Source organism: Phalangium opilio, unplaced genomic scaffold (genome assembly GCF_054372755.1).
Source record: "Phalangium opilio isolate 3A_F unplaced genomic scaffold, DU_Popi_V2 ptg001170l_1, whole genome shotgun sequence".
Lineage (NCBI taxonomy): Eukaryota > Metazoa > Arthropoda > Arachnida > Opiliones > Phalangiidae > Phalangium > Phalangium opilio.
The window spans coordinates 8220236-8233428 of record NW_028324255.1 but is presented as its reverse complement, the minus strand read 5'-3'; the positions used below and the strand labels follow the sequence as shown (position 1 = coordinate 8233428).

The 13193-nt window shown below is 34.9% G+C and overlaps 2 protein-coding genes across 2 annotated transcripts; both read left to right on the top strand.

Moving 5' to 3' along the window:
* Positions 1-7031: 7031 nt before the first annotated feature.
* LOC149584694 (uncharacterized) lies at positions 7032-9626 on the top strand. The gene is made up of 2 exons (XM_089863458.1): positions 7032-8310; positions 9347-9626. The coding sequence occupies exons 1-2, from the start codon at positions 7722-7724 to the stop codon at positions 9514-9516; spliced, it is 759 nt and encodes a 252-aa protein (XP_089719584.1). The 5' UTR covers positions 7032-7721; the 3' UTR covers positions 9517-9626.
* Positions 9627-9641: 15 nt separating this feature from the next.
* Positions 9642-11475, top strand: LOC149584693 (uncharacterized). The gene is made up of 4 exons (XM_089863493.1): positions 9642-9657; positions 9913-10044; positions 10132-11185; positions 11275-11475. Exons 1-4 carry the CDS (start codon positions 9642-9644, stop codon positions 11279-11281), a joined length of 1209 nt encoding a protein of 402 aa, XP_089719619.1. The 3' UTR covers positions 11282-11475.
* Positions 11476-13193: the final 1718 nt, after the last annotated feature.

Genomic DNA, 13193 nt, shown 5'->3' with positions numbered 1-13193 from the left:
CGAAAGGCACGTCACGTCCCTGCACATGGCAAGTCCATTGCTGCACACTGAACGTCATGTCATTATACATGGAAAGCCCGTCACCGCGAATGGCACGTCACGTCCCTGCACATGGCAAGTCCATTGCTGCACACTGAACGTCATGTCATTGTATACATGGAAAGACCGTCACGTCATTGTATACATGGAAAGACCGTCACTGCACACGGCGCTTTTATGCTGGTAGGCCAATTAGACGTTATTGATCTGGTATCCAAATTATTCATAACCATCGTCAAATCATGGTTTTTATAATTAATAAAAATTAATGGTTTTTATCGTCAAATTATTGTTTACATCGTTCAAATTATTGTTTTCCCCGTTCAAATTATTGTTTTCCTCGTTCAAATTATTGTTTTCCTCGTTCAAACTATTGTTTTCCTCGTTCAAATTATTGTTTTCCACTCTCAAACTATTGTTTTCCTCGTTCAAATTATTGTTTTCTACTCTCAAATTATTGTTTTCCTCGTTCAAATTATTGTTTTCCACTCTCAAATTTTTGTTTTCCTCGTTCAAATTATTGTTTTCCTCGTTCAAAGTATTGTTTTCCTCGTTCAAATTATTGTTTTCCACTCTCAAACTATTGTTTTCCTCGTTCAAATTATTGTTTTCCACTCTCAAACTATTGTTTTCCTCGTTCAAATTATTGTTTTCTACTCTCAAATTATTGTTTTCCTCGTTCAAATTATTGTTTTCTACTCTCAAATTTTTGTTTTCCTCGTTCAAATTATTGTTTTCCTCGTTCAAAGTATTGTTTTCCTCAGTTCAAATTATTGTTTTCCACTCTCAAATTATTGTTTTCCTCGTTCAAAGTATTGTTTTCCTCGTTCAAATTATTGTTTTCCTCGTTCAAATTATTGTTTTCCTCGCTCAAATTATTGTTTTCCACTCTCAAATTATTGTTTTCCTCGTTCAAATTATTGTTTTCCACTATCAAATTATTGTTTTCCTCGTTCAAATTATTGTTTTCCTCGTTCAAATTATTGTTTTCCACTCTCAAATTATTGTTTTCCTCGTTCAAATTATTGTTTTCCACTCTCAAGTTATTGTTTTCCTCGTTCAAATTATTGTTTTCCTCGTTCAAATTATTGTTTTCCTCGTTCAAATTATTGTTTTCCACTCTCAAATTATTGTTTTCCACTCTCAAATTATTGTTTTCCACTCTCAAATTATTGTTTTCCACTCTCAAATTATTTTATTGTTTTATACGTTCAAATTATTGTTTTCCACCCTCAAATTATTGTTTTCCACCCTCAAATTATTGTTTTCCACCCTCAAATTATTGTTTTCCACCCTCAAATTATTGTTTTCCACCCTCAAATTATTGTTTTCCACCCTCAAATTATTGTTTTCTACCCTCAAATTATTGTTTCCCACTCTCATATTATTGTTTTCATATTTTTTTGGAATTTTGTCCGAAACGGCGCCCCATAGTCTTTCAAATCATAAATTTCAGTAAGTGACTATATATTGTAAAACAAACAATTTATTTTGCCGATACAGGAATTCCTCTCTATTTCGCGTTCAAAATCATTCTACCTTTTAGTTACAATAATTCCATCACCTTACGCCCTTATAATTCGTATCGAAGACAATTTTTATTCCGTCCAAAAAAGTATAATTGACTCAAAGTCTCCATCTGGGTCACTTTACAACAGCTGCCCACCACGAACTTTATCCATTTATATTTCATTTTAATTATCAATGTTCAGTTAACAAGGGGACACTACTTTTCTCTATCGATAGTGATAGTGCAATGGTCAAATCACTCTAGCTCGGCATTTCTATCCATTGTCCACAAATTACTTATAAACAGAGTTGTGGATATAATACGATTTAACTCGTAAGTTCTGTGGATAATTTTCGATAAGGGATAAACATAAAATTACGTGGATAATGGATAGATAATGCCGAGCTCTACAAATCACAAGTTTAATATCACGCCTCAGAGAATATAGACGCCCGTATACGGACAAGATTGTCCGTATACGGTTGTACTTAGTGTAGCTGGGAGGAGGGGCTCATCCCCCCTTTTAGTTCTTCTCTCTAGGTCGTGCCATGCCTGAGGGGGTGGGGGTTACGTTGAGCTGGTGGGAAGGAGGGGAAGGTGCATAACCATTGTCATGCCCTCTGGGGGGTCGCGGGAGATCTGGTTGATTATTACTATTTGCCAAGTGTGTATCGTGCCTGAGGGGGTGGGTCTGGGCGGAATTGATAACGTCACGTGTCACGTGCTGGTGTTGGCGGGCATTTTGAATTTATTATTAGTGTATTGGTATGACGTCACGTAATTTATTGGTATTGAAGGCATTCAGTGTCCATAGTGGTATTATTTCGATGTATCTTCAGGATATTGTGTACATTTAAGATATAATTTACGGGTAATTCCATAGGTTCAATAGATCCTTTCTACACACACCCTTCCCGTAATGTTGTTCTCTGTAGGATTTTAAGGTATCTCCATGTATGATTATGTTATATTACATGAACTAGATTTAAGTGCGATGAGGAAACATTGCAAAATACATTTACAAATTAAGCTACGACGCGGTTCTAGGTGTACTCATGTTTTGTATTGTTATTATTAGGTGTATCTTTAGGATAATGTGTATGATTTATATAGGTTCAGTAAACCCTTTCTACACCATCCTGTAATGCTATACTGTATATGATTTTGAGGTCTCCATGTGTGCTTATGTTATACTCAGGAACTAGTTTTAATTGACATAAGGTTTTCGTAGTTTATTGAAAACTAAACTACGATGATGTTCTAGGTGTACTCCTTTTGTGTAATGGTTATTAAGTTACTATGTTAAAAAATAGTACATTGTAATATCATAAAAGGGGAATTAAGGCAGTTTTTACACAACTTGGTAGCTGGTAATCAGTTAAAATGAACAAATATTACTATAAAACATCATAAAATGTTGATCCTAACTAAAGTATACACGAATATAGCTAGACTGCTTCATATATTTTCTAATTAGCACACATTTTAAGCGACATTTTAATCAAAAAAGAATTACATATACCGTAACACATGATTTCTTACTAACCTTGTCACCAACCTTTCTCTCCAGAGTTCGGAAGTGAAATTACTCTCTATGGTTTACAAAATCCCCTTTTGGCAACCCAGCAGGTGTAGGTTACATGACATTAAGGGGGAGGAGGAGGTCGAACATGGTTCATAACAAAAGAATTTATCCTAATCTGTTTTTATTTATACGCAAGCACGTTCAGACGTGTCTAAAGGTCTTTTTGAGGGGGGGGCATGGCAATGTCACTTGACTCCTTGCATTGCTATCAATGTAATTTATATTTAGAGTGATTTATGACTCACTACCAACATGTTAAGACATTCCATCTGTTTTTTAGTTATACGTAAACATGTCCAGGCGTGTCTTAATGGCTTTGGGGGGAGGGGGTCGAACCATTTGTATTGAATCAATGGAATTTATATTTAGAGTGATCTATTGCTTTATTAATAGGGGCTGGTGATTCATCCTACGAGGGGGTTTCAAGCATTTAATTGATTACAGGTGTTTGCCCCGAGGGCCTTATTAGGACAAGTCTCAACAAGTTTAAGATGTTTCCGTTGCGTCAACAGAAAGGCAATATATCATTAGACCGAAGCATTGACTATACTATATTTATCAAAATTATCGGCAGCGTAAAACAAAAATTTGTGGAAAACGTAAAAACGGTATTGAAAGAAGCATCATTCACAACGCATTTCGTGTTAAAAGTAAAAAACAATCGAAACGTTTTTGATCAACCACGTTACATTTTTTCGCAACGAAATTGAGCATTTAAAATTTTTAAAAACCCATAGGAATACATGGTAAATTGAATAGACCACCGACACGAAATCAGTCATGCACGTGACAATTGACTGACACGGAACGAGTCATTTGAAAAACATTTCAAATTAATTAAAACGTTTCGATAAATTTTAGCTAAATTTATCAAAATTACTCTATGTTTCACCAAAAACACTTTTGATTTAGCAAAATTTCACCAATTTTTTTCTATTTAAATAAAAATTTAATACCTCTTAACCCCCCCCCCCCTCTTCGCAGTAAATAGTATAGCAATGTTTTACTATACAGAGACTAAGCTAATTAAACAAAGTATTTCTTAGGAAACGTCCATCCATTCGAGCACGAGTATTAAAATACCCAAAATATATGTTTACAATGTCGAATCATCTACATAGTTTCACACTAGAATATCACTGCTATTTACACTGTTCTAGGGAAAAACACAGATTTTAACTAACACCTTTAGAAAAAACATAAATCCCTATTTACTAAAACAGAATATAACACCAGCGAAAAGTTCAAAGTACAACACAGAGTGTCATTTAGCTAATGTCAGTGCATGAATCGTGGATCTCTAGCAATAGAAGGAAAAATTGTACGCAACATTTTTCTATAAAAAATGCTTATTTGGGTTTCCTAAATTCCCCAGAGAATTGCATACAAAGTTTGAAAAAGTACTGACTTCAGTTAATCCAACTCACTTTGTTTCTTTAGTTGCCTTAAAATGACGAAACGAGTCATTTGAAAAAGAGTTCACATGACTAAAAACGTTGCGATGATTTTCGCAATATATTTATCAAAATGATTCGATGAAAAGCATATTTTCATTAATTTCAGAATCATTAATTTCAATACATAACGCGATGGTGTTGCAGACTTAAGGAATTTAATTTTCTATACCTCAAAACTAACTTTACTCTTATCGTTGCAATTTATTTATTTATTTATTAAATAAGGCTCGAGGGATAGGGTCGTGAAGCCTGCAGGGCTTGGGTACGACCCCCCTCCATGGCAAAAGAGTCTAGATACAATACGAGAGTATATACAAACGGGGGAATATTACAAACAGAAACGTACAAACGGACTAACAAAAGAGAGAAATCTTACGAAATGGTTAAGTTTAAACATTCAGTTACGTCATTAAAATTATTCCTTACTAGTAAATTTGTATATCATGAAAAATACGGGTTTTTACACCAATAGTTACAAAATTTGACGACTGCTTTGATTAAATTTAAGATGATAACACTAGTATTAGTGGTTAGGGTCGCTCATTCTTGAGATGTTCAGACTTTAGGGTGGTGCTTCCCTCGATTGTTGTCTGATGCTCATAGCTTTTTTTAGATACATTGGAATTTATTGTCCTTTCTTTAATTGGACCACCCACCTGGTTTTATGACATTAAAGGGGGGAGGTCGAACTTGATCCATAACAAAAGGATTTATCCCCATCCGTTTTTATTTATACGTAAGCTCGTTCAGACGTGATGGCTTTTAGGGGCATGGTCGAACCATTTATATTGTTATGAATGGAATTTATTTTTTGATTTATTGTTTTGTTAGTTAATGACTCTTCCTACCACGAAACATTTAATTCAAGGGGTTTGCCCCGCAGTCATTATCCTGACAAGTCTCTACACGTTATGTCTTTGTTGCGCTAACCGAAACCATGAAAATATATGAGTATTTTTCCAGAACTATAGGAGACTAATTTCGTTCTTTTTTTAAAGGAAATAACGCTCTTTTATCATCTTTAACGTAGCAAATAATGTAACAAAGCTATCCTAAATACCCCATTTTACCTTCAATCTGACAGCTACATCAAAAACTTTCAGTGCTTACATCTCAAGTAAACGCTGTATCAATCTAGGATTAATCAAAACATTTGTTAAAAAACAGTACATTTTTAACCTTTTTTATCGCAAACCATACAATATATTGTGATTTTCCCGCTCGATGAAGTCTCTTAAGCCTATCTTAAATACTGGTTGGGGGTTCAACATTGTTAACAAGTTGGGTAGAGTAAAACAGTCCTTGCCAGATATTTACGCCTATACAGAACTTTGACGAGATTAAGAATACTTTGGTAGAAAAATCACGCTCAAATCCTTGTTTTTGTCAGTCATTCTCACAAAGTCTCTGATTTTTTTTAGTGAGGTTAACAGGTTTATTTAATTAGGGTTTACAAATAAACGTTAGAAGACGAAACGTTGTTGTGTGCCGTTTGTATTAATGAATGATAAGAGAAATCCTTTGACTCTATCGTCCCCATGATACGAATGCGTTAACATTTTTAAAATTAAGTGCTTCAAAGTCTTAATCCCTCGTTAGACGGACAGTGACGTTTTTCAGACAAAACCATAATTTTATTTTGGAATACTGGAATTATTTGTCCATATAGGAACAAATTGCTCTAGGTTTAGCTTTCTTTATTTACAAACCTTTCACAGTCAACTGTGTCCTTTTTAAAGGTATTACAGTTCCATCACTATACTAGCCCGTAGCGAAAATTATCATTGTACTATGAAATTAACCCAATCAATAGCATTTCGGAGTTATACGCCTTTTGTTATGCCAGTTTTGTATACACATCGGTGGAGAAAGGTCTTTTGTTCTATTCTTGCGAAAGACGTCTAATGTTTGCTATGCGACTTGTTTTGAGAATTTTGATCCGCCGATAAACCTTTTCATAACGAATACTAGCTCAATTGGCGCTGTCTCTACTATAAAACTTTCGAAATTTAGCCTCTTAAGGAATTAAATATGTTATATTTAAATGCCGAGTTGCTACCTGGTTGATTAAAAATATTTTATAGCCTATTCCGTAAACACGTCGGGACGTGACTTAATGACTTTGTGGGGGGGGGTCGAACCATTTGTATTGTTACCAATGGAATTTATTTTGTGATTCATTGCTTTTTTAATTGCGTAGGCCTACTTCTCGCCTACATAATCATAGTGTTATTCAAGACCGTGAGAAACTATTTGGTAATAGGTTAGCTTAGGGTAGAATTTTTTTAAATCTACTATGGTTTTTACGACCTGTTCGGAACAAAAGATATTTTTAGCAGACATGAAGATATCAAAGGATATTTTCACAATTGAGAATCTCTAGAAACGCTTTACACACCATGTTTTTTATTTATTACCCCCCATAAAGTATTGTCCCTTATTTGCGGTGTTTATACCAAAATTCTATTTATAAGCCACTCTTTTCTTGACAATTTATTTTACATAAAGCAAATCCATCGTTATTTTGTTATAAAATGGGTAAACTATTAACAGGCATGGGTCCGAAAATGCATAGTGAGAAAAACATCTGGTGACTGATTAGCAATAAATCAGGCTATTGTTAAACGATTGAGGAATATGGGCGTGTCTATTAAGAAATTTCGTTTGCTTAAGGTGGCATTTTTTTTGAAAAATGTACAATGGTTTTTATAACCTATCAGAGAAATTCGGAACGTTATTATTTAACAGACTTGAAGATAACAAAGGATATTTTCTCATTTGAGAATCTCTATAAACGCTTTACACACCCTGTTTTTTATTTATTACCCCAATAAAATTGTCCCTTATTTGCAGTGTTTATAACAAAATTCTATTTATAGGCCGCTCTTTTGTTGACAATTTATTTGACATAAAGCAAATCCAACGTTCTTTAGTTATAAAATCGGTAAACTATTAACAGGTATGGGTCCGAAATGCATTGTGAGAAAACATCTGGTGACTGATAAGCAATAAATCAGGCTATTGTTAAATTATTGAGGAATGTGGGCGTGTCTATTAAGAAATTTAGTATAAAAGCGGCTGAGGAAATGATCAAAATACACAGTCGATCTTCAAACACCGAAAGTTAAACATGGACCCTGAAACTCTTAGTACAACTTTGAACGAACTGGCTATAAATAGACCTTGGCCGTTACGTTTAATATACGAGTTTTATTTCTACCTATGCGCCTATCTGCGAATAGATCCGGTGTACGGACCTCAGACTCTACCACAACTCGTAGTACAGGATGACTTAAATGTCATTCAAGCTTGCCTCGACTTACTTGAGTATATGAAAACAGTTGCAAGAGTACCAGAGGACTGTATTACCATAGAAGAATTGGAAAACCTGAGGAATCTAATTCCTAGTCCCTTAAGAAATGAATACACAGATCGCCTAGCGAAACGACAAGAAGAAATTGAGCGGGGTATACGGGAAGAGGAAGCCCAGATCGCCGACTTCAACAACTTGCTATATGACAAAGAGATAGCCGAGTTTCTAGACCGAACGGAGCAAGGACCACACACAGAGGAAACACTATTGAACGATACCTTAGAGAGGGAGAACGGTTGTGAAGAGACGATTTTTGACGATGAAATTGATGTACAATGGGGAGGAGGAGAAACTAACCAGCCCATACCTATTGACAACGTACCTTCTTGCGAGATAATAGGACAAAGTGAGAGATTTTACAAACATTTTAACATGTATGGTCGAGAGGTAGTTCTTAGAGTTACTGAAGATCCCGTCGCTAGTATTTGTACCGTAACCAAATGCCTTCTTAGTAGGTACAGGCCTACAGATTACGTCCAGATTACTTTAAAGAGTGCGGCAAATATTTGTAGGTCCGAACTAGAATTCTCTTTTAGAAGAGCAGATCAAGTCGATCCCCATATTCTTTTTGACCAGCTTAGTGTTATGCTTTATGATGACGAAATGGAAGCATTTTTCCTAGGTCCTGTTAAAATTATTTTTAGCATTGTACGATTGCCAGAGGGCCAAGGGCGCTCTGAAGGCCGAGGTATTAAACCTTTCAATCTATTTTGCAAAGATAGGCGAGGTATTGTACGTATATTCAATTCTGACAACCTGTGTTTAGCCCGATCCCTTTGTGTAGCTGTTTCTCATCGTGACTACATGAACAACAAAAACAACAAAGCGATGAAAACCCATTACGAATCAATATCAAAATACAGATATGAGAACAAAATGCAGAAAGAAGCTGCTTTAGAACTTTGTTATAAGGCAGGCGTAAATGTTAAAGAATGCGGGACTGCCGAAACTTTTCAAAAGCTCAAAATTTATTTAAATAAATATTCGATTTTCGTCTACAAATTCGAAAATAGTGTTCCTATCTTAATTTTAGGTGAAAACGATCCCGATGATACTAGGCCCCGCCTCTATTTACTAAAGGAAAATAACCATTATAACGTTATTACAAAATTAAAACCACTTTTTAATCACGACCGATTCTGTGAAAAGTGCCTTATCCCTTATTGGCGAATACAGTCCCATAAATGTAATGACTTTTGTTTTAGTTGCATGAGACCCACTATCTGTCAAGGCCCCAAAATAGCTTGTGAGTCTTGTTTACGAAAGTTCTTAGGCGCTGATTGCTATCAAAGCCACTTAGCACCTTCCAGCAGTAAAAAGCCGCTATGTGAGCGTCTTTTTCATTGTAAAGACTGTTTAAATATTATTGATTTCTCTCGAAGATCCGAATATCATACGTGTGGTGAGATATTTTGTCAGATCTGTAAGAAATATCAGCCCAGCAATCACTTATGTTATATCCAGGTTATCCAAGATAAACCTCTGCAAGTATCATCCGTTAAAAAGCCTAGACCTAATCAGCCTAACCTTATGTATATTTTCTTTGACGTAGAATGCGTACAAACGAAGATGTGCCAGGAAAAAATAGGAGCCTATGAACACCAGGCTATCCTGTTAGTCAGTATAACCGTGTGTGAGTTTTGTATAGATGAAACATCCCTAAATTTTAACTGTATTATGTGTAGTCAGTTTGGTAAGCGTAAACAACAATTTTCAGGCGGTAATCCTATAGCTTTATTTTTAGATTATTTAATGCAATTGCATGCCGTCAAGAACGTCGTCATACTGTCACATTTTGGCAGCAATTATGATAATCAGTTACTAATTAGAGAAATCATTAATAGGGATGAAAAATTCGTTCCATCTTTGAAAATTAACGGAACTCGAATTTTAGAAATGAAATTGTTTAACTTGTTATTTCTGGATTCTTATAATTTCATTCCTGTAGCCTTAGCAAAGTTTCCCGCTACTTTTGGCATATCAGACGCCGCTAAAGGGTATTTTCCACATTTTTTATTCAATGTAATAGAACATAAATTTGATGTAAATAGGCAGGAGGAAACCAACTATGTTATAGAAAGTAATCTACCCCCCATCGAAGCTTATGGCTGTCAATATTTTACAAGGAAAAATTTAGATGCCTTCTTAAAATGGCATAACTCGGAAGATAGTAAAGGTAAAGGTTTCAACTTCCTGAACGAGCTCAATTTTTATTGTGAGAACGACACAATTTTACTATTCCTTGGATGTATAACGTTTCGTACGCTACTCTTTAAAGTAACAGGCGTAGATCCATTTAATTGCGGCGCAATTACTCTTCCTGGCGTTTGCTCTTACGTATTTCGCAGGAATTATCTTAAACCAGATACTATAGGCATCATACCCGCTAATTATTATAGACTTAGCGAAAATCAGTCGATAGGGGCTATAGAATGGCTAGAGTGGACCTCGCACAAACGAAATATATCTATCAAATCATCCTTTAGAGGTAAAGAAACCAGAATACAAAAACTCAAAGTAGACGGATTTTGTGAAATCAACAAGGAAATATTCGAGTACTGGGGGTGTTTCTATCATGGGTGTAAAATACACTTTCCCTTAAACAGAAACAAGGCTTTGCACGGAGACCCTGCACAGACTCTGAATTCCAGATATATTAGAAGCATGATCATGTTAACCAAATTAGAATCCCTTAGTTATACAGTGAATGTCAAATGGGAGTGTGAATGGCAGCAGGAAAAATTAAATAAGCCTGAAATAACAGAGTTTTTAAAATGTAATGACATTAAGCCTAAAGTAGTAAAAAGATTAGACCCCCGTGATGCTTTCTTCGGAGGAAGATGTTGCGCAACAAAACTATATCATAAAACAACAGGATCGGAGCGTATTCACTACGTGGATTTCACAAGTCTATACCCATTCATTAATAAAACCACCAAGATACCTATAGGACATCCTGAAATCATATTAGACGATTTTCCTGACATATTTTCGTTTGATGGTCTTCTCAAGTGTGACGTATTACCGACACAAAACCTGATTCATCCAGTTTTACCTGCTCGTATTAACGGGAAATTAACATTTCCACTATGTTACACCTGCTGCAAAACCCAATTTCAAGGTGATTGCGACCATACTACAGAACAAAGAGAATTGCGAGGCACATGGGTAGTCGACGAGTTACGTCATGCAGTAGAGAATGGCTACAAAATCACGCGAATGTACGAGGCTTGGTCATACAAAGTGACGCAATACGATCCCAAAACAAAACAGGGAGGACTGTTTAAAGATTACGTTAATACCTTTTTAGAGTATAAAGCCCAAGCTAGTGGCTTCCCTGCAGATTGCCAGACTCAAGAAGACAAAGAGGAATATATCAAAAACTTCAAAGACGAAGAGGGTGTAGAACTCGATATCACGAAAGTAGAGAAAAATGAAGGTCTCAGATGCCTTAGCAAACTTATGCTTAACTCTTTTTGGGGTAAATTCGGCCAGAAAACAAGACACATCTCTACCGAACTGATCAAAGATGCCCACAAATTATGCGCACTAATATTAAATCCAGACTTGGAGGTTAAAAGCTTATTAACAATTAACGAAAGCACAGTACTTGTAAAATACGAACACATCCTAGAAAACGAGCTGGTGCACAAACACACAAACGTAGTTATCGCTTGTTACACAACATCTATGGCGCGATTACATTTGTTAAAGCATCTTGAAAAGGTCGGTGACCTTTGTTTTTACTATGACACTGACAGTTTAGTGTACCTCTCGCCAGACGGCGCTCATTTGCTACCCACAGGCGATTATTTGGGGCAACTTAAAAATGAATTAGAACCTTATGGGCAAGACGCTTATATTTGTGAATGGGGGAGTGCTGGACCAAAGAACTATTCTATGGACATTCTAGATCCTAAAACAGGCGCTAAAACTAACATTATCAAAGTTAAAGGATTTTATTTAAACGCCTCTACAGAAAATTATATAAATTTCGAAACAATGAAGAAACTACTGGGAGTAAACAATGAAGGTGAACCTCTAATGAACTCGGTTCAAGTCCCTATTGGCCCACAAATCAGACGTCTACAAGATCACACTCTGATCACGATCAACCAGGCCAAAACATATCAGGTCGTAGTGGATAAAGTTCGAATAATATCTGACTATAAAACTACCCCATACGGTTATATTAACTAGAATCTTTGACATTTTCGACATAAGTTACTTGTATATATTTTAGATACCCAGTATCAGTATTTTAATTAGTATTTCAAGTATTATTTATAGTAATATTAACGTATTTCAACTATCAACATGTAACAATATTTTAATGAATACGCAGCGTTTTTGGTAATATTTTTGCATTTAATAAGCTGTTTTTAATTAATATATACTAGCACTTCGGTATAAAAATTAGTATTGAATTTATACTGTTTTGTATAAGTGTAATTTTTATTTTTTGATGATAATTATAGTAACGTTTTTTAGTAATATTTCGATATTTTTATCCGTAATCGTATATCAGTATTTTAGCGTGTATAGAAAAATATATTTTTTCGTCTATCCTGTGAACATTTTAGTTTAATAATTAGCCTAATATTTGTACTAAAATCGTACAATAACCATTGTAGCTTTTAAATCATATTAAAAGTAGTATTGCTATATTTTCTATGAAGGTACACGGGTATATATGTACTTAATAATCTCGCATGCAGTAATATTGCTATACTTTCGATGATGGCATATGCTTATGCAACTATATGTGATTCATCATCCTGTACTACGATTTTTTTTGAAGTAGTATTAATTTTGCATTTTAGTGAATTTGTTTGATATCAAAACCATTGTAATTCGTATTTTCTAATGATGTTTTTCAGTAACGATTGGGCGTTTTAACTGTATATCAATATTTTAGCGCGTAGTAAAAATATATATTTTTCAGTCAATCCTATGGAGGATTTTTAATTTAATAACTAGTATTGTGCTTATTTACCATGTATTCTATGCAACCCGTATTTTCTGATGTTTTTTTAGTAATATTTCGCATTTTAACTCAAGTAATTGTACTTATTCTCCAAATTCGTATTAAAACTAATGTGAATCAAATTTTATTTCTGATGTTTTAGCAGTACTGTTTCATTTTAACTTCTAATCAACTACCCAACTGTGCAAAAACTGCCGTAATACCACGTTTATGATACTAAAGTGTACTATGGTTTTAACGTA